The following is a 23,345-nucleotide window of genomic DNA, read 5'->3' on the forward strand; positions in this document are numbered from 1 at the left end:
AAATCAATCTAGATGGGATTAATTATCTGTATACAGGTGGCTTGAAATCATCTTCCATTTTCCTGCTGCCTGCATTAGAAACACCCACAGTTGAGCGTGAGAGCTGAGGGGTGGGGGTCAGATGTGTAGACAAGCAAGCTAAGGAAGGAAGACTGAGAGTGAGGTGGAGACTCTCCTGCTGTGTTCCGCTTCACTCCTGACACACACATGCACACACGCACCCAACTCCCCCCATCACACCCCATCTACCTTCCCCATACCTGCCCAGAATCACTGGTCCTAACAAGGCACAGAGGTGGAAAATCCCATGGGTTCTTTGGCCAGGAAGCCTCTTATTGTCCTGTTCTGACGACCAGCGAGGCAAATGGGAAAAGACTGCCCTCCCCCTTTTCTCGCTCCCCGGCACGTCAGGCTTGTTAGTGAGGATGGGACGCAGTCTCAGGCCCCACGCAATCCTTTCGCAAAGCCAAGAAGTGTGTGTGTTTTGTGTGTGTGTTGTGTGTGTGTATTGTGTGTAGGGTGGAGGATTGGGGGTGGGATCCCATGACGTTACCGGCTCCGCCTCCCGGTGTATATAAGGGGCGCTTGGCGCGCAACGACCCCAAGCCGCAGCTTTGAAGCCTGAGCGGCCGAACTCGGCAGCTCCAACCCAACTCGGCTTAACTCCGCCTCACCGAGCCCAATCCAAGGCTCTCTGCTCCCTAGGTTTGCAACAGCTCTCTGGTAAGCGTTGGGGACCCACACGTGTGTCGGAGGGGGGACGGCGAGGGTCCGGGCGTACCTAGCATTCTCAGGCAACCATGGCATGCAGTTGCATCAACGGGGCCGTGACCTGTTGCTGGCGAGACCCCCGCCCCGGGAGTTAGGGCTCCCGTCTCCACCCCAGCTCCAAACCATTTCTAGATGGGGACAGGAAAATCTGGGACCTGAGTCGGGGGGCATCGGGTGGACCCCTTCCTCTCTGCTGAGAGGAGAGTGCAAGCAATCTCGGGATGCCCTGGGGCCCCTTTCGGGGCGCATCTCCAAATCTTTAGATGTCGAAGCCCCGCCTCGCTGTTGATGCTTGCCGGTCAGCCTAGCAGGGCTTGGGAGGAAGTAGGGGAACATTTGCTTACTCCCCTGGGCAACGGCTGCGCTAGTTGAGCAGTGTGGGCTTGGTAAGGAGGGATGGAATTGAGTCGGTGCTTACTTTTAATCTGCAGCAAGGTTGGTCCCCTCTCCTTCTGGGGGGTCTGGGGGCTGTGTCTGTTTGAAGCCCCATGGGCAAGCCCCTGGGACCAGCTCTGTTTAATTCCCAAATAGCCACAGGCCAAGGAACTGACACATTATGTTTCAGGATTCCTGGGTTGAGATTAGGATAAACCCTAACAGTTCCTGGCAAGAGAAAGAGACCTAATATTGATTGAGCACTTACTAGGCGCCAGCCATTCTACTTCAGGGGGCTTTCACGTGCCATTTCTGAAATTAGCCCTTCCAGAAACCTTGTAAGGTATTGTAATTCCTACTTGTATATGAAGAAACTGAGGTCAGAGGTAAAGTGACTTGCCTCTGTCCCTTCCATATCCCCCTCCCCATTTCCCAATAGCTCCTTTGCTTGGTGGAGTGGGTCTTGTAATTCGCTTTCAGAGTTTAGGGATAATGAGCCCTATTGAAGGGCTTTTGTCTTGTTTTTCACCAGATCATCCTCTTCAATTCCTGCTAGAATGCCGTGGCAAGCATTTCGCAGATTTGGTCAAAAGCTGGTACGCAGACGTACACTGGAGTCAGGCATGGCTGAGACTCGCCTTGCCAGATGTCTAAGCACTCTGGATTTAGTGGCCCTGGGTGTGGGCAGCACATTGGGTGCAGGCGTGTATGTCCTGGCTGGAGAGGTGGCCAAAGATAAAGCAGGGCCATCCATTGTGATCTGCTTTTTGGTGGCTGCCCTGTCTTCTGTGTTGGCTGGGCTGTGCTATGCAGAGTTTGGTGCCCGGGTTCCCCGTTCTGGCTCGGCATATCTCTACAGCTATGTCACTGTGGGTGAACTCTGGGCCTTCGCCACTGGCTGGAACCTCATCCTCTCCTATGTCATTGGTGAGATATGGTAGGGGAGGGAGGGAACTGCACAGCCAGCAAAGGGGTTTGGGGTCAGGAAATCTGGGTGGAATGGTGAAGCCGAAGTATTCTTTATATTATTCACAGGCCCTCAATCTCCCTAAATGTGTGGGTTTGTTGGGGGTCTGGGAGGGTTGAAGGTGTGGAGAAATTGCTCATTCTACCCATCTCCGTCCTAGTTTCCTTAATCAAGTGAATGGTTTTGGTTCTTAAAAAGTAAGAATAGGCCAGGTGCAGTGGCTCACGACTATAATCCCAACGCTTTGGGAAGCCGAGGCAGACAGATCACCTGAGGTCAGGAGTTCAAGACCAGCCCGACCAACCTGGTGAAACCCTGTCTCTACTAAAAATACAAAAGTTAGCCGGGCAGAGTGGCTTACGCCTGTAGTCCCAACTACTCAGGAGGTTGAGGCAGGAGAATCTCTTGAACCTAGGAGGCAGAGGTTGCAGGGAGCAGAGACTGTGCCACTGCACTCCATCCTGGGTGACAGAGTGAGACTTGGTCTCAAAACAAAACAAAACAAAAGTAAGAATAGGTGAAAATGGCAGGGACTTGTGTGAGCCTGGGGTCTGGGAAGAAGGGAACTTGACCACATGTTTCTCCCTCTGCTACACCAGGTACAGCAAGTGTGGCCCGGGCCTGGAGCTCTGCTTTTGACAACCTGATTGGGAACCACATCTCTAAGACTCTGCAGGGATCCATTGCACTGCACGTCCCCCATGTCCTTGCAGAATATCCAGATTTCTTTGCTTTGGGCCTTGTGTTGCTGCTCACTGGTGAGGCAAAGAGCAGGATATAATGGTGGGGGGGTTGGGCCAGGAGGGGCTAGGCCCTGGGGCCAGGGATAAGGATGGGGGATGGGCCTGAGAAAGGCTTAAGGAAGGTGATAATGGTGGGGAAGAAGAAAAGCTGGAAAGGAACCTAGAAGCAGGGCAACAAAGCTTGGACTGAAGACTTTCTGGGAGTACTGAATGTATTTCTCCCACAGGATTGTTGGCTCTCGGGGCTAGTGAGTCGGCCCTGGTTACCAAAGTGTTCACAGGCGTAAACCTTTTGGTTCTTGGGTTCGTCATCATCTCTGGCTTCATTAAGGGGGACCTGCACAACTGGAAGCTCACAGAAGAGGACTACGAATTGGCCATGGCTGAACTCAATGACACCTATAGGTTAGAGGGTTACTCTTAGGAGCTGCAGAGCTGGGAAAATGAAGGGGAAGAGGGAGATCTGTGCTGAAGGATTCTGGATGGGGATGGGAAAAAATGGGAGGCTGGACTTTGAAGACCTAGCTAACTGGTTTGACATTAGAGAAAAGACACAGAGTTGGCTGAACACACCCTTACATTCTCCACCCCTTCTTCCACTCTAGCTTGGGCCCTCTAGGCTCTGGAGGATTTGTGCCTTTTGGCTTCGAGGGAATTCTCCGCGGAGCAGCGACCTGTTTCTATGCATTTGTTGGTTTCGACTGTATTGCTACCACTGGTAACACAGTCATTCCATTCTGTTTGGGGCTTGGGCACAGTGCGTGCCCAGGCTGTATGCAGACTGGGGGTGGTAGAGGAGTGGGCCTGCTTCCCTGATTTAGAAACTTGCAACCCTTCTTGCAGGAGAAGAAGCCCAGAATCCCCAGCATTCCATCCCGATGGGCATTGTGATCTCGCTGTCTGTCTGCTTTTTGGCGTATTTTGGTGTCTCTTCTGCACTCACCCTCATGATGCCTTACTACCAGCTTCAGCCTGAGAGCCCTTTGCCTGAGGCATTTCTCTACATTGGATGGGCTCCTGCCCGCTATGTTGTGGCTGTTGGCTCCCTCTGTGCTCTTTCTACCAGGTCAGTGTCAAATGTTTGTTTTCTTCTGCTGTCAGAGTCTCAGGTTATAGCATTCAGTACCAGAGAATACCCCTTAAAAGGGCTGTGAGGGGAAGGTGGAGACCCTTAAACATACAGGCTTGGGAAGAGAGATCCCCGTCAACTCATGCCACCCTGGACATTCTGCTCTCCAGCCTCCTGGGCTCCATGTTCCCCATGCCTCGGGTGATCTACGCGATGGCAGAGGATGGCCTCCTGTTCCGTGTACTTGCTCGGATCCACACCGGCACACGCACCCCAATCATAGCCACTGTGGTCTCTGGCATTATTGCAGGTAACAGACCCTCTTTCCCTTTCCCTTAGTTGTTTTGCCAACTTCTTTAACTTTGCCACTCCTTGCTCTCATTTCTTGTTTCCTGCCTATTAATTTTAGCATTCATGGCATTCCTCTTCAAACTCACTGATCTTGTGGACCTCATGTCAATTGGGACCCTGCTTGCTTACTCCCTGGTGTCAATTTGTGTTCTCATCCTCAGGTGAGACTCTCTTCCTCTGCGTACTGTGATTTGGATTTTTATTCTTGGATGAGGAATGATGGGGATCTGCTGCTCCTCTTTCCTCCTCCGCCTTCATTATTCCAACTTTCTTTTTTTCTTTTCTTTCTTTTTTTTTTTTTTTTTGAGACAGAGTCTCGCTCTGTCGCCCAGGCTGGAGTGCAGTGGCGCGATCTTGGATCACTGCAAGTTCCGCCTCCCGGGTCCACGCCATTCTCCTGCCTCAGCCTCCCGATTAGCTGGGACTACAGGCGCCCGCCACTGCGCTCAGCTAATTTTGTTTTTGTATTTTTAGTAGAGACGGGGTTTCACTGTGTTAGCCAGGATGGTCTTGACCTCGTGATCCACTCGCCTCGGCCTCCCAAAGTGCTGGGATTACAGGCATGAGCCACCGCACCCGGCTATTCCAACTTTCTTTGAGGAATCTGGGTATCTCACCCTGCCAAAAAGAACTTCCCTTAATGGTGATGAGAAAGGTTAAGCTGCCTGGGAGAAGATGGTAAAGTGAGTAAAGGTTGTTCTTAATACTGCCATCTTACTTTTGCCTCAGGTATCAACCTGATCAGGAGACAAAGACTGGGGAAGAAGTGGAGTTGCAGGAGGAGCCGATAACTACTGAATCAGAGAAGCTGACCCTATGGGGACTATTTTGCCCATCCAACTCCATCCCCACTCCACTCTCTGGCCAAGTTGTCTATGTTTGTTCCTCATTGCTTGGTGAGCAGTGGAATTTTTCTGGGGTGGCTTTGAGGTCAGCGTGATTGGGTGGAAGCGTGTGGCATTTGGTGGCTGAGGAAGAACTAGAGAGAGTGCGACTCTCCTTGGAATGGGGTTTTTAATGTCTTAGCATGTTGGTCTTAAGAGTTGGTTTTGATGTCTCTCAACTTGACCTTTGAAGCTGTCCTGCTGACTGCTGTTTGCCTGGTGCTGGCCCAGTGGTCAGTTCCATTGCTTTCTGGAGACCTGGTGTGGATTGCAGTGGTTGTGCTGCTCCTGCTGCTCATTATTGGGATCACTGTGGTCATCTGGAGACAGCCACAGAGCTCCACTCCCCTTCACTTTAAGGTAAATAAACTCTCTCTTTTTCCCTTGCCAGCCCATCTTGGGAGAATAGGCTCCAGATATCTTGAGGTCTAATAAAGTTTATAGATATTCTTTAATTGAACATGAAAGGGAAGATATAGGAGGTACCTAGGCCAAAGACTTCTTCTCTGATCCTCTTTAGTTCCTTTCCGGTTCCATTTACCCAAACTGCATATTCTTGAAGTCTCATAGGTATGCTAAATGAGCAGCCACTGAAATGCAGAGGACAAGTAAGAGTTGGATTCGCCCTTTTCTGGCCTGCATAGGATAGGGATCTCTTTCTAGGTCACCCTGTGGTATGTACAAAGAAGATTTTACTTTGCTTTCAGGTGCCTGCTTTGCCTCTCCTCCCACTAATGAGCATCTTTGTGAATATTTACCTTATGATGCAGATGACAGCTGGTACCTGGGCCCGATTTGGGGTCTGGATGTTGATTGGTAGGTATACACTTGGGAAGAGTAGGCTTCTTTGGTGTCCTAGCCCAACTCCTTTCCCTCTTGGTCTCAAGTAGGAGACCTATGAAGCCTTTACACCCCCACCTCACAGCCACCTTTCCCCACTAGGTTTTGCTATCTACTTCGGCTATGGGATCCAGCACAGCATGGAAGAGATTAAGAGTAACCAACCCTCACGCAAGTCTAGAGCCAAAACTATAGACCTTGATCCCAGCACTCTCGGTGTTCACTCAGTCTGACATCGTCACACCTAAATGCTGTCTGGTCCCCTGCACAATAATGGAGAGCACTCCTGACTCCAGTGACAGCCAGCCCTCCCCTGTGATGGTGGTGGTGGATACTAATACAGTTCTGTATGATGTGAAGGATGTGTCTTTGCTATTTCTTGTCTATTTTAACCCGTCTGCTTCTAAATGATGTCTAGCTGCTTACCAACTTTAAAAAATGATATTAAAAGAAAGTAGAAAAATAAACTGTGTCCTGTTTTTTGCTTGCTAAAGATGTAGAGCCTGACTTTTAAGAGTGAAGAGCCTCAGAGAAGGGTCCTTTGTGTTTTCTCCAGTTACCACAAAAGCATCTGCTGTGCCTGCGGGTGCTTCTTGTTGAATCAGGGTTTGAGGAGGGTGGTGTAAGTAGGTAGCCATCCGGTCCAGTCACACTTAGAGGAATGGTCTTGAGATATGTTTTCCCCTCATTACACTAAAGTTTAGGCTCTGGATAAGTAGATAGCAACACTTGTCTCTGGGATTGGGGTGGACTCTGATAGCAACACTGACATTGGTTAGGGCCTACACTGAAGCTATTGGCTTCTGTTTCACCTCTTCTAGTTGGACCAGTCCCACACTCCTGTGACTGCCTGAGCATCAGAAATTTTGGCTGGGGTGTTTGGCTGCTGGGAGGGGTGGATAGTCAGGGGATTTGGTAAGGGACCACATATATTAATATATGGGTATTGATTGCTGCAGAAGTAGTAGGAAAATAGAGGTCAGAGCTCTGCTCAGACCAAGAACTATTCACTCATCCATTTATTCAACAAACATAGGTGAAGCTCCTATAAAACGTTAGGTCCTGTGCTGGGTGCTGGGGATACAAATGTGAATAAAACATAATCCCCGCCCTCAAGGAACTCACAATCTTGTGGAGGAGACAAGCAGGTAAACATGACTACAAAACAATGTGATTTGTACCAGGACAGTGCAGAGTGCTGTGGAAGCACAAAGAAGGACATGCTTGACCTGAGTCTGCAGTAGATGGACTGAGGGAAGGGCTTGGCTGTCAGTGTACAGTGTGCAAGAAACCACGGAAGTATGAAAAAACAGATTCAAATTGTGTTTGGGGTGTAGCATACAGTTTAATGTGGCTGGAGGGTAGCATATATGCAGCTGTGGTAAAAGATAAAAGGCTGTATACATGGCCTTGTATACTAAGGAATTTAGATGTTATAAGTGTGTGTGCGGAGAAAAAGAGGTGGGAAGGCCAGGTGCGGTGGCTCATGCCTGTAATCCCAACACTTTGGGAGGCTGAGGTGGCTGGATCGCTTGAGCCCAGGAGTTCCAGGTCGGCCTGGGCAATATAGTGAGACCCTGTTCCTACAAAAAATATAAAAAATTAGCTGGACATGGTGGTGCACATATGTAGTCCCAGCTACTCAGGAGGCTGAGGTGGGAGGGATCCCTTGAGCCTGGTAAGTTGAGTCTGTAGCGAGCTGTGATAGTGCCACTGTACTTCTGCCTGGGTGACAGAGTGAGACTCTGTTTCAAAAAAAAAAAAAAGGTGGGGAGCCACTGGACAACTCTAAGCAGGGGAGTGGTTGGATTTGTGAGTGTGAGTCTGGCAGCAGTAAGGAAGATGTCTCGGAAGTGAGTGGGACAAGCTACAGCAGGAAGATAATAGCTACCATTTATTGAGCATTTATTATATTCCATTACTCTGCATACAATCTCATTAAGTCTTTTCAATAACCCTATGAAATAGATGTTAAGGTAGTTATTTTTTGCAAATGAGGAAACAGGCTTTAGGTGAGAAATATGCTTTAGGTCACATAATGTAGAAAGGTCAGAGCCAGGAAAGAAGCCCAGTTTTGTTTGACTCTGCAGCTTATACTCTAACCACTATGCAACATTCCTAGTACTAATTGGCTATGTCATTTGGGCAAAATATTTCAGAGTTTTGATCAGTTGAATGCACAGGGTAAAAAAGGAGTGAGTGACATCTGGGTAAAGTTTCTAGGTGAATGACCAAACCATTAACTAATATAAGGGAGCATAAAAGGAAAAGAATATTTGGAAAATAATAATTCAGTTCCAGGTATGATGAGTTTATAAACATACATGTGCTTTTAGCTTCATATATAGGTGAAGATATACAGTCCTACAATTGAAATTTGGAGCTAGGATAGAGGTCTGGGCTAAAGTTATAGATTTAGGAGTCAACAACTCAGAGGACAAATATAATGTGATAGAGGCTGTGTGGGGCCAAAGATGACCTTTGGGCAAAATAAACTAAATCAAAAGAAGAAAAGTATTTTGCAGCACAAATTGTATAATTTCCTTTATATACAAACAGCTCTTACAGATCAATAGGAAAGAAATGAACAACCTGATAGAAAAATTAGCAAAGGTTGTAAATAGTTTTCAGAAAAGGATATAAAACAGCAACAAATAGAAGAGGGATGCTCAACTTCACTATTAAAGAAGTACACATGAAAACAAACATGGGGTGTTAGTTCTTACCTTACAGACTGACAAACAAATTTAAATGACTAGGCAAAAGCGAGGCAATAAAGAGAGGCAAAAGTGAGGGTAAACAGGCAGTCTCATGCATGATGGTGCTATACATTCTTGTAACTTTTGTGGCAGGCAATTTGATGATAAGAATTAAAAACACATTCCTTTTCGTCTGACAATTCCACCCCACCACCTGAATTTTAAAATTTACATATGTATAGGAAAAATTTACATACGTATAAGGATGTTTGCTTTTCTTTTTCTTTTTTTTTTTCTTTTTTTTTGAGACCGGGTCTCATTTTATTATCCAGGCTGGAGTGCACTGGTGCAATCACAGCTCAATGCAGCCTGGAACTCCTGAGATCCAAGAGATCTTCCCACCTCAGCCTCTCCAGTAGCTAGGAAGGATGTTTACTTTTATAGGAATTTTAAAAATTATAGGAATTTTTAAAATTTGCATATGTATAAACATTATAAAAATTTACATGCGTATAAGGATGTTTACTGTGGCATTGTTAATAACAACATAAAACTCGGAAGCTACCTAATGTGCATCAGCAAGAAACTAGTTAAATAAGTTATAATACATTGATTCGGGGAATACTTACGCAGCCATTAAAAGAACAAGAGAACCATGTGTGCCAATAGGTGACACAAAAGACCTTCAAGACACTCTGTTAAGTAAAAATGAAAAAAAAACTCGCCGGGCGCGGTGGCTCAAGCCTGCAATCCCAGCACTTTGGGAGGCCGAGACGGGCGGATCACGAGGTCAGGAAATCGAGACCATCCTGGCTAATACGGTGAAACCCCGTCTCTACTAAAAAATACAAAAAACTAGCCGGGCGAGGTGGCGGGCGCCAGTAGTCCCAGCTACTCGGGAGGCTGAGGCAGGAAAATGGCGTAAACCCGGGAGGCGGAGCTTGCAGTGAGCTGAGATCCGGCCACTGTACTCCAGCCTGGGTGACAGAGCGAGACTCCGTCTCAAAAAAACAAAAACAAAAAAAAAACAAAAAAAAAAAACCAAAAACTGAAGGCCGGGCGCAGTGGCTCACGCCTGTAATCCCAGCACTGGCCAAGATGGTGAAACCCTGTCTCTACTAAAAATACAAAAATTAGCTAGGCGCAGTGGCAGGTGCCTGTAATCCCAGCTACTTGGGAGGCTGAGGCAGGAGAATTGCTTGAAACCGGGTGGCAGAGGCTGCAGTGAGCCAAGATCGTGCCACTGCAATCCAGCCTGGGTGACAGAGTAAGACTCCATCTCAAAAACAAAACAAAACAAAACTCAAGTCACAAGGTGCAGAATATTTGTGAAAGAACAAAAGAGAATGTACTTATACATCATATTTTTTTCTGGAAAAATATATAAGGAACTGTTAACCTCTGGTTTCTCTTCTGTACTTTTTCTTTTTTTTTTTTTTTTTTAACTGAGTACAAACAATATTATTTTCATTCCTTTTATAATGATCATAATAGTAAAAGATTAGGGGAACTCTAACATTTAAGGGATAGACAAAGGAGGGGGACTCAATGAAGGAGTTGAAGAAGGGATGACTGAAAAGACAGGAGAGTGTGTGGAAGTCTAGGGAGGAAAGAACTTTTCAGGAACAATGAATAGGCAATGCCCCAAGTGCACAATGCCAAATGCTGCCTAGAGAGCCGAGTTAAATAAGACAAGGACAGAACAGGGTTCACTGGTTTTTGTTGGTTAGGAGATAGTTGCTCATTTCAAGTGTCAGGTGCTGGGGGTGGAAGCTGTGTTGCAGTGGGTTGAGTGAATAGAGGGTGAGGAAGTGGACAAGGGGCTATAGGTTAGCATTTCAGGCAGTAGCTGGAGGGAATTGAAGGAGAGATTTTTTTTTTTTTTAAAGATGAGTGACTCTTGCATTTATATACTTAAAGAAGATTGTCAATAGGGAGCACTGATACATCTTGGTACTGCTGTTTAAATAACTCTCATGTGAAGGAGGAAGTGGTTCTGTGATTTGGTTCTCTAGTCAGTTTTCATTCAGTGCAGTGTTTCTTAGACTTCAGACATCTGAGTATAACCTTCATGAATTTTTCTCTACCTGTGTAATTCCTGTACTGAGTATTAAAAAAAATATTTTAAAGCCTAGATGTACTTATTTTAAAAGGAAAACATTTTACCATGATAAGTAGAAAAAAGTATTTAATATTTTTCTAATATGCATTTAAAGAAGTATCTCACTATTAAAAAATGTTTGGCTGTGTAAAGTAATCACACATACCACACTTTGGAAACATTCATGCAGTTGGACACTATGCTTGAAGATGGAATTAAAAATTGCTTTAGGCATGGTCTAATCTTAATCTCCACAAGAAGACAGAGATCACATTGAATCAAATAAGTACAAAGACACAAAATAGAAAATAATAAATGCCTTAAGAGAAGTATGCATGAAGTACCATGAGAATTCATGTGATGAAGTTACCGCAAGGAGTTCTGGGAAGTCTTCACAGAGGTCAAGGCTTTTAAGCTAAAGCTTAAAGAACAGGTAAAATGTGTAATTTAGTGAATTAGAGTGACAGCATCCAGGAGGATGGAATCTTGTGTACAAAGGCAAAAAGATGGGAAAGCTTATAATTCAACTTGCCCAGAGCCTAGGGATGAAGTGGAAAAATAAGGCAGAAAAGGTAGGTTCTAGTGAGACTCTTTTTTTTTTTTTTTTTTTTTTTAGGTGGAGTCTCGATCTCTCGTCCAGGCTAGAGTGCAGTGGTGCAATCTCGGCTCACTGCAACCTCTGCCTTCCCGGCTCAAGTGATTCTCCTGTCTCAGCCTCCTGAGTAGCTGGGACTACAGGTGTGTGCCACCATGTCAGGCTAATTTTTGTATTTTTAGTAGAGACGGGGTTTTGCCATGTTGGCCAGGCTGGTCTCGAACTCCTGACCTCAAGTGATTTGTCCTCCTCAGCCTCCCAAAATGCTGGGATTACAGGCGTGAGCCACGGCACCTGGCCTTCCAGTGAGATTCTTGAAGATCACTAATTCGAGGGCCTGCAACTGAATGGTAATAAGTGTTCGGATGAGTGTTAAGATATGTGAAGGAGGCAGTGGTTCTGTGATTTGGTCAAATAATTCCTTCCACCTCTGCTACCTTGTTATGTACTCATAGCCTAGATCTTGCAAGAACACAGGCCTCTGAAATTACTAGGTCAAACGTTAAATTCTCCCCAAAAGATCCTGAGTAGCCAAAGTAAACTTTTTACCAAAAAGAACAAAGCTGGAGGCATCACTCTACTGCATTTCAAAATATATTACAAAGCTATAGTAATTGTCTTGCTTGGAAAAGTTCAAGATTTGGCATCTGGTAGGAACCTCGGGCTGCTTCCACTCATGGCTGAAGGGGAACCTACACGTGCGGAGATTACATGGTGACAGGAAGCAAGAGGAGTGAGGGGAGGTGCTAAGTTGTCTTTAGCAACCAGCTATCCTGGAAAGTAATAAAGAACTCATTTCCCCCACACCCGGAGGGCGGTAATCTATTCGTGAGGGATATGCCTTCATTACCCAGACACCTCCCATTAGGACCCACCTCCAACACTGGGGATCAAATTTCAACATTAGATTTGGAGGAGAGGCTGAGCGCCGTGGTTCAAGCCTGTAATCCCAGCACTTTGAGAGGCCGAGACAAGAGGATCACCTGAGGTCAGAAGTTCGAGACCAGCCTGGTCAACATGGTGAAACCCCGTCTCTACTAAAAATACAAAATTAGCCGGGTGTGATGATGCATATCTGTAATTCCAGCTACTCAGGAGGCTGAGGCAAGAAAATCGCTTGAACCCAGGAGACAGAGGTTGCAGTAAGCTGAGATCGCACCATTGCACCCCAGCCTGGGCGACAGAGCAAAACTTTGTCTCAAAAAAAAAAAAAAAAAAAAAAAAGCGGGGGATTCGGAAGAGAAAGGCATCCAAACTATAGCAGTAATCAAGCAGCATGGTATTAGGATAAAAACAGACACATCGACCAGTGGAATTGGATACAGAGCCCAGAAATAAACCCACAAATCTATGGTGAATTAATTTTCAACAGGTGCCAAGAACACGCAAAGGGGAAAGGGCAGTCTTTTTAATAAATTGAGTTGAGAAAACTAGATATCTACATACAGAAGAGTAAAAATGGACCCTTATCCATTATACAAGACTCAACTCATAATGGATTAAAGACTTAAATGTAAGGCTTAAAATTATAAAACTGGCTGGGCCCGGTGGCTCATGCCTGTAATCTCAGCACTTTGGGAGGCTGAGGCAGACAGATTACCTGAGGTCAGGAGTTTGAGACCAGCCTGGTCAACATGGTGAAACCCCATCACTACTAAAAATACAAAAATTAGCCAGGCATGGTGGTGCATACCTCTAATCCCAGCTACTTGAGAGGCTGAGGCATGAGAATCACTTGAATCCAGGATGCAGAGGTTGCAGTGAGCCAAGATTGCGCTGCTGCACTCCAGCCTGGGTGACAGAGCGAGACTCTGTCTTAAAAAAAAAAAGAAAAGAAAAGAAAAGAAAAAAAAGAAACGAAATTAAAACTACCAGAAGAAAACAGAGGAAAATCTCCATGACATTAGTCTGGGCAGAGATTTTTTTGATATGACCTCAAAAGCACAGACAACAAAAGCAAATGGGGGCTGGGCACAGTGGCTCATGTCTGTAATCCCAGCACTTTGGGAGGCTGAGGCTGGCAGATCAGGAAGTCAGGAGTTTGAGACCAGCCTGACCAACATGGTGAAACCCCGTGTCTATTAAAAACACACACACACACACACAAATCAGCCGGGCATGGTGGGGCGTGCCTGTAATCCCAGCTACTCAGGAGGCTGAGGCAGGAGAATTGCTTGAACCCGGGAGGCGGAGCCTGCAGTGAGCTAAGATCGCACCACTGCACTCCAGCCTGGGTGACAGAGCAAGACTCCATCTCAAAAAAAAAAAAAAAAAAAAAAAAAAAAAGCAAATAGGATTGCCTCAAACTAAAAAAACTGTGCTAGAGTGGAGACAACCCATGAACTGGAAAAAAATTTGCAAATTATACATCGGGTAAGGGCCTAATATCCAAAATATACAAGGAGCTCCAACTGCTTAATAATAAGAAAACAAACAACCTTATTAAAAATGGGCAAAGGATATTTCTCAAAAGAAGTCATACAGGCTGAGTGTGACGGCGCGCATCTGTAATCCCAGCAGGTTGGGAGTGCGAGGCCAGAGGATCTCTTCAGCCCAGGGGTTCCAGACGAGCCTGAGCAACATAGGGAGACTCTGTCTCCACCAAAAAAAAAAAAAAAAAAAAAAAAGAAAAAAGATTAGCTGGGCATGGTGGCACATGCCTGTGGTCCCAGTTACTTGGGAGGCTGAGGTGGGAAGATTGCTTGAGCCCAGGAGGCCGAGGCTGCATGATTGCACCACTGCACTCCAGCCTGGGTGACAGAGTGAGACCCTGCCTCCACCAACAACACAAAAACCCCAAACAAAACAAAACCAAACAAACAAAAGAGATAACATACATATGGTCAATAGATACCACTAGTCAATGAAAAAGTGCTCAACATCTGTACCCATGATCTTAGCCGAAAGGCCAAGAAGCGATTCAACATATCTAATCATCAGAGAAATGCAAATTAAAACTACAAGGAAGCCGGGCGCGGTGGCTCAAGCCTGTAATCCCAGCACTTTGGGAGGCCGAGGCGGGTGGATCACGAGGTCAGGAGATCGAGACCATCCTGGCGAACACGGTGAAACCCCGTCTCTACTAAAAAAATACAAAAAACTAGCCGGGTGAGTTGGCGGGCGCCTGTAATCCCAGTTACTCGGGAGGCTGAGGCAGGAGAATGGCGTAAACCCGGGAGGCGGAGCTTGCAGTGAGCTGAGATCCGGCCACTGCACTCCAGCCTGGGCAACAGCGCGAGACTCCGTCTCAAAAAAAAAAACAAAAAAAAAAAACAAAAAACTACAAGGAGATATTTTACCTCACTCCTGTTAGATTGTCTGTTATTAAAAAGATGAAAGATAAATACTGGCGAGGAAGTAGAGAAAAGGTAACCCTTATAAACTGTTGGTGGTATTGTAAATTAGCATGGCCATTTTGGAAGACAGTATGAAAGTTCCTCAAAAAACTAAGAATAGAATTACCATATAATCCAGTAATTCCACAACCAGGGATATTCCCAAAGGAATTGAAATCAGTATGCTGAAGAGATGTTTGCACTCCCTTGTTCATTGCAGCATTATTCACAACAGCCAAGATATGGAAACAACCTATGTATCCATCAAGGGATGAATGGATTAAGAAATGTGGTATACGGCTAAAGTGCGGTGGCTCATGCCTGTAATCCCAGCACTTTGGGAGGCCGTGGTGAGTGGATCATGAGGTTAGGAGTTCAAGACCGCTTGACCAACATGGTGAAACTCTGTCTCTACTAAAAATACAAAAAATTTAGCCGGGCGTGGTGACAGGTGCCTGTAATCCCAGCTACTTGGGAGGCTGAGGAAGGAGAATCGCTTGAACCTGGGAGGCAGAGATTGCAGTGAGCCGAGACTGCACCACTGCACTGCAGCCTGGGTAACAGAGTGAGACTCCATCTAAAAAAAAAAAATATATATATATATACATATATATATGTATATATATATTTTTTGTCATTTGTGGCTGGGTGCAGTGGCTCACATCTGTAATCCCAGCACTTTGGGAGACTGAGGTGGGTGGATCATTGAAGTCAGGAGTTTGAGAAAATTCTGTCATTTGTGACAACATGGATGAACTTAGATGATATTATGTTAAGTTAGGTGAAATAAGCCAGGCACAGAAAGACAAATACCATATTATTTCACTTATATGTGGAATCCAAAAAAGTCAAACTCATAGAAGTAGAGGGTAGAATGGTGGTTACCAGAGGCTGGAGGGAGTGGGGAGGTGGATGGTAAAAGGGGAGATATTGCCCAACAGGTACAAAGTTATAGCTAGGTAGTGGGAATAAGTTATGGTGTCCTATTGCACAGCAAGATGACTATCATCAATTATAATGTATTGTGGCCCAGGTGTAGTGGCTCATGCCTGTAATTCCAGCACTTTGGGAGGTGAAGTGGGGAGAATCATTTGAGCCCAGGAGTTTGAGACCACCTGGGCAACATAGTGAGACCCTGTCTCTAGAAAAAAAAAATAGTCGAGTGTGGTGGTGCACATCTGTGATCACACCTACTTGGGAGCCCGAGGCAGGAGGGTCACCAGAGCCTGGGAGATGGAGGCTACAGTGAGCTGTAATTGTGCCACTGCACTCCAGCCTAGGCAATAGAGTGAGACCCCGTCTCAAACAAACAAACAAACAAAAAACTAATGTATATTTCAAAATAGCTAAAAGAGGATTTTAAGTCTTCTTACTGTGAAGAAATGATACATATTTGAGGTGATAGATATGCTAATTACCCTGATTTGATCATTCCACAACATATACATGTATTGAAACATCACATTATATCCTATAAATATATACAATTACTATTTTTCAATTAAAAATAAGCCAAAAAACCCCACATCAAGTTCTCTTTCTAAAACTTCCCAAGCTTTTCTAGCTCACTGGCTCAAGTAAACCCACTACAATTCTTTGGCCTCATGAAGTCTCCAATTCACTGCCCCTCCTACCACACACACTTTCTCTCTTTTCATCACTCTTCCAATCTTTTTTTTTTTTTTTTTTTTGAGACATGATCTCACTCTGTCACCCAGCTGGAGTGCAGTGGCATGATCACAGCTCACTGCAGCCTCGACCTCCTGGGCTCAAGTGATGCTTCCACTGCAGCCTTCCAGGCAGTTGGGACTACAGGCACTGGCCACCATGTCCAGATAATTTCTCTTCATGAGACGAGCCTGTTGCCCAGGCTGGTCTGGAACTCCTGGGCTCAGGTGATCCTCCCACCTCGGCCTCCCAAAGTGTTGGGATTATAGGCATGAGCCACTACACCCGGCCTCCTCCAAACTTTGCTTGCTCCCTTTTTCACTTAAATTCCTGAATTTATTATTATTATGACTCTTGCAAATACCTTCAGCTGCCTACACAATACTCCATAGTTCCCCTCCCCCCATCTCCTGGAGGAATCCGCACATTCATCTTCTTTATACTTTAACCTGTATAGTTGAGGATTGGTGGAAGCAATCACACAATGGGCAGGTTAGTGACAATCAACCTTAATCAACGAGGTCTTCAACATAGCTAAAAATCCCCCTTTACTCTTAATTCTCCCACTCTCTAAAACCACTCATTCTTACCTTATTCACATTCTTCAAATCTCTCCCTCCTACTCTCTGCTGTTGACTTTGCCTCATACTTTATTGAGAAAATGCATGCCCATCAGATAAGAACTCCTTCATTTTCCTGTGGAGTTTTAAAAATGAAAATAGTGTCTCTTTTTCTCCCTAATGATAAAAATATGTGTTTATTGTAGAAAATTTAAAAACACTGAAAAATGGGGCCGGATGCGGTGGCTCATGTCTGTAATCCCAGCACTTTGAGAGACCGAGGTGGGTGGATCCCCTGAGGTCAGGAGTTCAAGACCAGCCTGGCCAACATGGTGAAACTCCGTCTCTACCAAAAATACAAAAATGAGCTGGGTGTGGTGGTGCATGCTTGTCGTCCCAGCTACTTGGGAGACTGAGGCAGGAGAATCACTTGAACCAGAGGTGGAGGTTGCAGTGAGCTGAGATCATGCCACTGCACTCCAGCCTGGGCAACAGAGTGAGACCCTATCTCAAAAACAAAACAAAAAAACAGCTGGGCACGGTGGCTCACGCCTGTAATCCCAGCACTTTGGAAGGCCGAGGCAGGCAGATCACAAGGTCAAGAGACTGAGACCATCCTGGCCAACATGGCGAAATCCCATCTCTACTAAAAAAAAAAAAAGAAAGAAAGAAAAAAAATTAACTGGGTATGGTGGAGTGCGCCTGTAGTCCCAGCTACTCGGGAAGCTGAGGCAGAAAAGTCGCTCGAACCGGGGAGGCAGAGGTTGCAGTGAGCCGAGATTGTGCCATTGCACTCCAGCCTAGTGACAGAGCAAGACTTTGCAAAAAAACAAAACAAAACAAAACAAAACCCAAAAAACTGAAAGAAAGTAAAATTCTCCCAAATCTCACCACTCAGAGATAAACATTGTTAACATTTTGGTAAATACTCTTCCAGACATTTTTGTTTAAATATGCATTCGGTTTTACATAAATACATACCTTTTCTGAAAACATTTTTCTTCTAAAATCTCAACAGTAGAATGTAGACATTTCCCTAATTTTATAACTATGAAATTGTTATAAATTGTTTTCCAGGCTAGTCAAACTCCTGGTCTCAAGTGGTCCTCTTATCTTGGTCTCCCAAAGTGCTGGGGTTGTAGATGTGAGGCATTAAGCCTGGTTGTTTTTGCAATCTTTCGTTTTTTTATTTTTATTTTTATTTTTTATGAGGGGGCACCCTGATTTGAACCTTCACAACAGTTTTCCTTTTCCTTTTCCTTTTTTTTTTTTTTTTTTTTTTTTTTGAGATGGAGTCTCTCTTTGTCACCCAGGCTGGAGTGTGTGTCACGATCTTGGCTCCCTGCAATCTCCGCCTCCCGGGTTCAAGCCATTCTCCTGCCTTAGCCTCCCTCATAGGTGGGAATACAGGGACCCACCACCATGCCCAGCTAATTTTTGTATTTTTAGTAGAGACGGGGTTTCACCATGTTGGCCAGACTGGTCTGGAACTCCTGACCCCAGGTGATCCACCTGCCTCAGCCTCCCAACTGTGCCCAGCCATCACAACAGTTTTTAAAGGTTGTATGTGTATTCCAAACCATAATATATGTTCCATATACAACTAATGTAGTTGTATAACTTCACCAGTAGTCTGCTGGTGAACATTTACGTGGTTTACAATGTTTTGGTGAATGTTTCCGTTAATCTGTCTTTGCAAATTTTTCCAATTTCTTCTTTTGGAAAAATCCTAAAAGGGTAATTGTTGGGTGACAAGGTACACACATTTAAGATTTTGATATATATTGCCAAACTGCCTTTCTTCCAGAAAGTTGCATTAATTTAATTTGTATTCCTACCAACAGTGCCCAAGAGTGCCTGTTTTGTATATTTTGCCAAATTTAAGGTTTTCCTCATCTTTTTAACCTTTGCCAATCTGATAGATTAAAAATTTACCTTGCTTTGATTTGAATATCTACGATTACTAGTGAGGTTGAGTATCTTTTTTATTTTATTTTTTAAAAAGTTTTAATTAATTAATTAATATTTGAGCCAGAGGTCATCTGTCGCCCAGGCTGGAGTGCAATGGTGTGATATCAGCTCACTGCAACCTTCACCTCCTGGGCTCAAGCAATCCTCTCACCTCAACCTCCAGAGTAGCTGGGACTACAAGTGTCCGTCACCAGGCCTGGCTAATTTTGTATAGAGACGAAGTCTCACAACATTCCCCAGGTTGGTCTCAAGCTCCTGGACTCAAGCAATCCTCCCGCCTCGGACTGCCAAAGTGCTGGGATTACAGGCATATGCCTTCTGGCCCAACCGAGTATCTTTTTATGTGTTTGTTGGTTGTATTTTTTCCTGCGTAGTTTGTCTGATCATGTCCTTTGAGCTTTTATTCACCAGAGTATTTGTCTTTTTCTTTTTAATTTGAAGAGTTCTTTTTATGTTAGAGATGTTAAGTCTCTATCTGTTACATGTGTTGAAAAAACCTTTTTTTAGTCTGTGGTTTGTCTTTCAGCCTTGCTTATAGTGCCACTCAGAAGAGTTATTTTTTTTAAATTTTTTTTATTTATTTATTTTTATTATGCTTTAAGTTCTAGGGTACATGTGCACAACGTGCAGGTTTGTTACATATGTACACTTGTGCCATGTTGGTGTGCTGCACCCATCAACTTGTCAGCACCCATCAACTAGTCATTTACATCAGGTATAACTCCCAATGCCATCCCTCCCCCTTCCCCCTCCCCATAATAGGCCCCGGTGTGTGATGTTCCCCTTCCAGAGTCCAAGTGATCTCATTGTTCAATTCCCACCTATGAGTGAGAACATGTGGTGTTTGGTTTTCTGTTCTTGTGATAGTTTGCTGAGAATGATGGTTTCCAGCTGCATCCATGTCCCTACAAAGGACACGAACTCATCCTTTCTTATGGCTGCATAGTATTCCATGGTGTATATGTGCCACATTTTCTTTCTTTTTTTTTTTAAATTTATTATTATTATACTTTGAGTTCTAGGGTACATGTGCATAACGTGCAGGTTTGTTACATATGTATACTTGTGCCATGTTGGTGTGCTGCAACCATCAACTCGTCAGCACCCATCAACTCGTCATTTACATCAGGTATAACTCCCAATGCAATCCCTCCCCCCTCCCCCCTCCCCATGATAGGCCCCGGTGTCTGATGTTCCCCTTCCCGAGTCTAAGTGATCTCATTGTTCAGTTCCCACCTATGAGTGAGAACATGTGGTGTTTGGTTTTGTGTTCTTGTGATAGTTTGCTAAGAATGATGGTTTCCAGCTGCATCCATGTCCCTACAAAGGATGCAAACTCATCCTTTTTTATGGCTGCATAGTATTCCATGGTGTATATGTGCCACATTTTCTTAATCCAGTCTGTCACTGATGGACATTTGGGTTGATTCCAAGTCTTTGCTATTGTGAATAGTGCTGCAATAAACATACGTGTGCATGTGTCTTTATAGCAGCATGATTTTTTTTTTTTTTTTTTTTTTTTGAGACGGAGTCTTGCTCTGTAGCCCGGGCTGGAGTGCAGTGGCCGGATCTCAGCTCACTACAAGCTCCGCCTCCCGGGTTTACGCCATTCTCCTGCCTCAGCCTCCGGAGTAGCTGGGACTACAGGCGCCCGCCACCTCGCCCGGCTAGTTTTTTGTATTTTTAGTAGAGACGGGGTTTCACGGTGTTAGCCAGGATGGTCTCGATCTCCTGACCTCGTGATCCGCCCGTCTCGGCCTCCCAAAGTGCTGGGATTACAGGCTTGAGCCACCGCGCCCGGCCAGCAGCATGATTTATAATCCTTCGGGTATATACCCAGTAATGGGATGGCTGGGTCATATGGTACTTCTAGTTCTAGATCTTTGAGGAATTGCCATACTGTTTTCCACAATGGTTGAACCAGTCTACAATCCCACCAACAGTGTAAAAGTGCTCCTATTTCTCCACAGCCTCTCCAGCACCTGTTGTTTCCTGACTTTTTAATGATCGCCATTCTAACTGGTGTGAGATGGTATCTCATTGTGGTTTTGATTTGCATTTCTCTGATGACCAGTGATGACGAGCATTTTTTCATGTGCCTATTGACTGTATGCATGTCTTCTTTTGAGAAATGTCTGTTCATATCCCTTGCCCACTTTTTGATGGGGTTGTTTGTTTTTTTCTTGTAAATTTGTTTCAGTTCTTTGTAGGTTCTGGATATTAGCCCTTTGTCAGATGAGTAGATTACAAAAATTTTCTCCCATTCTGTAGGTTGCCTGTTCACTATGATGGTAGTTTCTTTTGCTGTGCAGAAGCTCTTTAGTTTAGTTAGATTCCATTTGTCAGTTATGGCTTTTGTTGCCGTCGCATCACCAAGACAATCCTAAGTCAAAAGAACAAAGCTGGAGGCATCACGCTACCTGACTTCAAACTGTACTACAAAGCTACAGTAACCAAAACAGCATGGTACTGGTACCAAAACAGAGATATAGAACAATGGAACAGAACAGAGACCTCAGAATTAATACCACACATCTACAGCCATCTTATCTTTGACAAACCTGACAAAAACAAGAAATGGGGAAAGGATTCCCCATTTAATAAATGGTGCTGGGAAAATTGGTTAGCCATAAGTAGAAAGCTGAAACTGGATCCTTTCCTTACTCCTTATACAAAAATTAAATCAAGATGGATTAGAGACTTAAATGTTAGACCTAAAACCATAAAAACCCTAGAAGAAAACCTAGGCAATACCATTCAGGACATAGGCATGGGCAAGGACTTCATGTCTAAAACACCAGAAGAGTTATTTTTTGTGTAGTAAAACTTACTGTTTTTCTTTTTTGATTTGGGTTTCCAGATCATATTTAGATCTTGCTGACTAGGTAAAATTAAAAAAAAATGGCTACATCTTAGTATATTAATAAAACTATAAGATATTCACACTTATTTTTAATAGAAATTTTATGATTGAATTTAATTTTTGATTAATGTAGAATTTATTTTGGTATATGAAATGAGAGGTAAGGATCTAGTTTTGTTTTTTTTTTTTAACAAATGGCTCTCCAGTCATTTCAACACTTTTTCTTGAATAATTCTTTGCCCCACTGATTTCAATAATTTCTATTTATTTTTGGGTCTGTTTCTGGACTCTATTCTGTTCATCTATCTGTCTGCACTATTGCCACACAATTTTATTTGCAATAGTTTTAATATCTGGAAGAACAAGCTCCTCTTCCTCCCTCCATTAATGATTTTGTTTTTAGAATTTTCCTGATGTAATTGCATATTTATTCTGGAAGTCTTTCTCTTCTTTTAACAGGGAGTAATGCTACTTTATTAACTAATTTACATTCTCGGTTGCTTACTGTCTTTTAATCCACTCTATTGATGAGAATTTTAATAGGCTCTCATTAGAGTCCAAGCTGTTCAGCCATCTTATGTACCATGTATTTCACCATTTCTGTAACATTTTGTTAAAGGGTAGGACAGAAAACTTATAGCTTATGTTAGGAGGGTAAAGGAAGATAATCCACAGCATGTTGAGTGCTACTTAATGGCATTTTACTGCTCGCTGTTGCATATCCACCTCAATATGTACCTGCTTCTTTTATCTGCTCTCCTTGTCTTTCTTTCTCTTTTGCTTTTTTCTTCTGTTTCTTTTAATTTTCATTTACTTGTAACATCTAAGAAGGCCATCTGGATAAAAAAACAAACAAAAAATTTGAAGATATCCATGCATTATCAGGGTTTTCACCCTTTCCGTATATTTTCCTTTATTCACTGGTCCTTTCAGTGCACTGGTGTCAGCTCAGTAGCCCTAACTTTGGAGTCATATTTACAACCGACATTCATCAATAGAGTCATGTGATTCCTATATGCCTTATATAATCCTGAATAGTATAATATCCATTCTACTACAGACATTATTAGTCATTAAGAACTCTAAGATGCATGTGAAAGGGCTGCTTGTAGTCTTGAGAGCTGAGGTCTAATTACCACCTTGCTTGTTCATCTGTTCATCCATGAACAAAGAAGCTATGGTGGAACCAGGGGCTTAGGTGGGATAATGGAAGTAGGAAGTTTGTCAACCAGGAAATGGGAAATGATAATGGGAACTAACATTTGTTAAGTGACTACTACTATATGCCAGCCACCCATTGTTCTAGATGCTTTATGTGCATTATTCTATTGAACCAGAGGCCTATAATTACTTTTATTCCCATTGTACATGTGAGGAAATTGAGGTGCTAAGATTCTTTTAATATCTCTGTATTTTTTAAAATAGAGGCTGGGCACGGTGGCTCACACCTGTAATCCCAGCATTTTGGGAGGTCAAGGCAGGTGGATCTCCTGAGGTCAGGAGTTCAAAATCAGCCTGACTAACATGGTGAAACCCCATCTCTACTAAAAATA

The 23,345-nt window shown here is 44.1% G+C and overlaps 1 protein-coding gene across 1 annotated transcript; it reads left to right on the forward strand.

Annotated features, from left to right (window-relative positions):
- Window positions 1-432: 432 nt before the first annotated feature.
- LOC105476657 (solute carrier family 7 member 3) lies at window positions 433-6,465 on the forward strand. The gene is made up of 12 exons (XM_011732777.2): window positions 433-723; window positions 1,679-2,073; window positions 2,713-2,871; window positions 3,084-3,261; window positions 3,462-3,574; window positions 3,700-3,922; window positions 4,096-4,235; window positions 4,335-4,437; window positions 5,006-5,172; window positions 5,354-5,520; window positions 5,868-5,976; window positions 6,103-6,465. Exons 2-12 carry the CDS (start codon window positions 1,704-1,706, stop codon window positions 6,231-6,233), a joined length of 1,860 nt encoding a protein of 619 aa, XP_011731079.1. The 5' UTR covers window positions 433-723; window positions 1,679-1,703; the 3' UTR covers window positions 6,234-6,465.
- Window positions 6,466-23,345: the final 16,880 nt, after the last annotated feature.

Source organism: Macaca nemestrina, chromosome X, assembly GCF_043159975.1.
Source record: "Macaca nemestrina isolate mMacNem1 chromosome X, mMacNem.hap1, whole genome shotgun sequence".
NCBI classification, from domain to species: domain Eukaryota; kingdom Metazoa; phylum Chordata; class Mammalia; order Primates; family Cercopithecidae; genus Macaca; species Macaca nemestrina.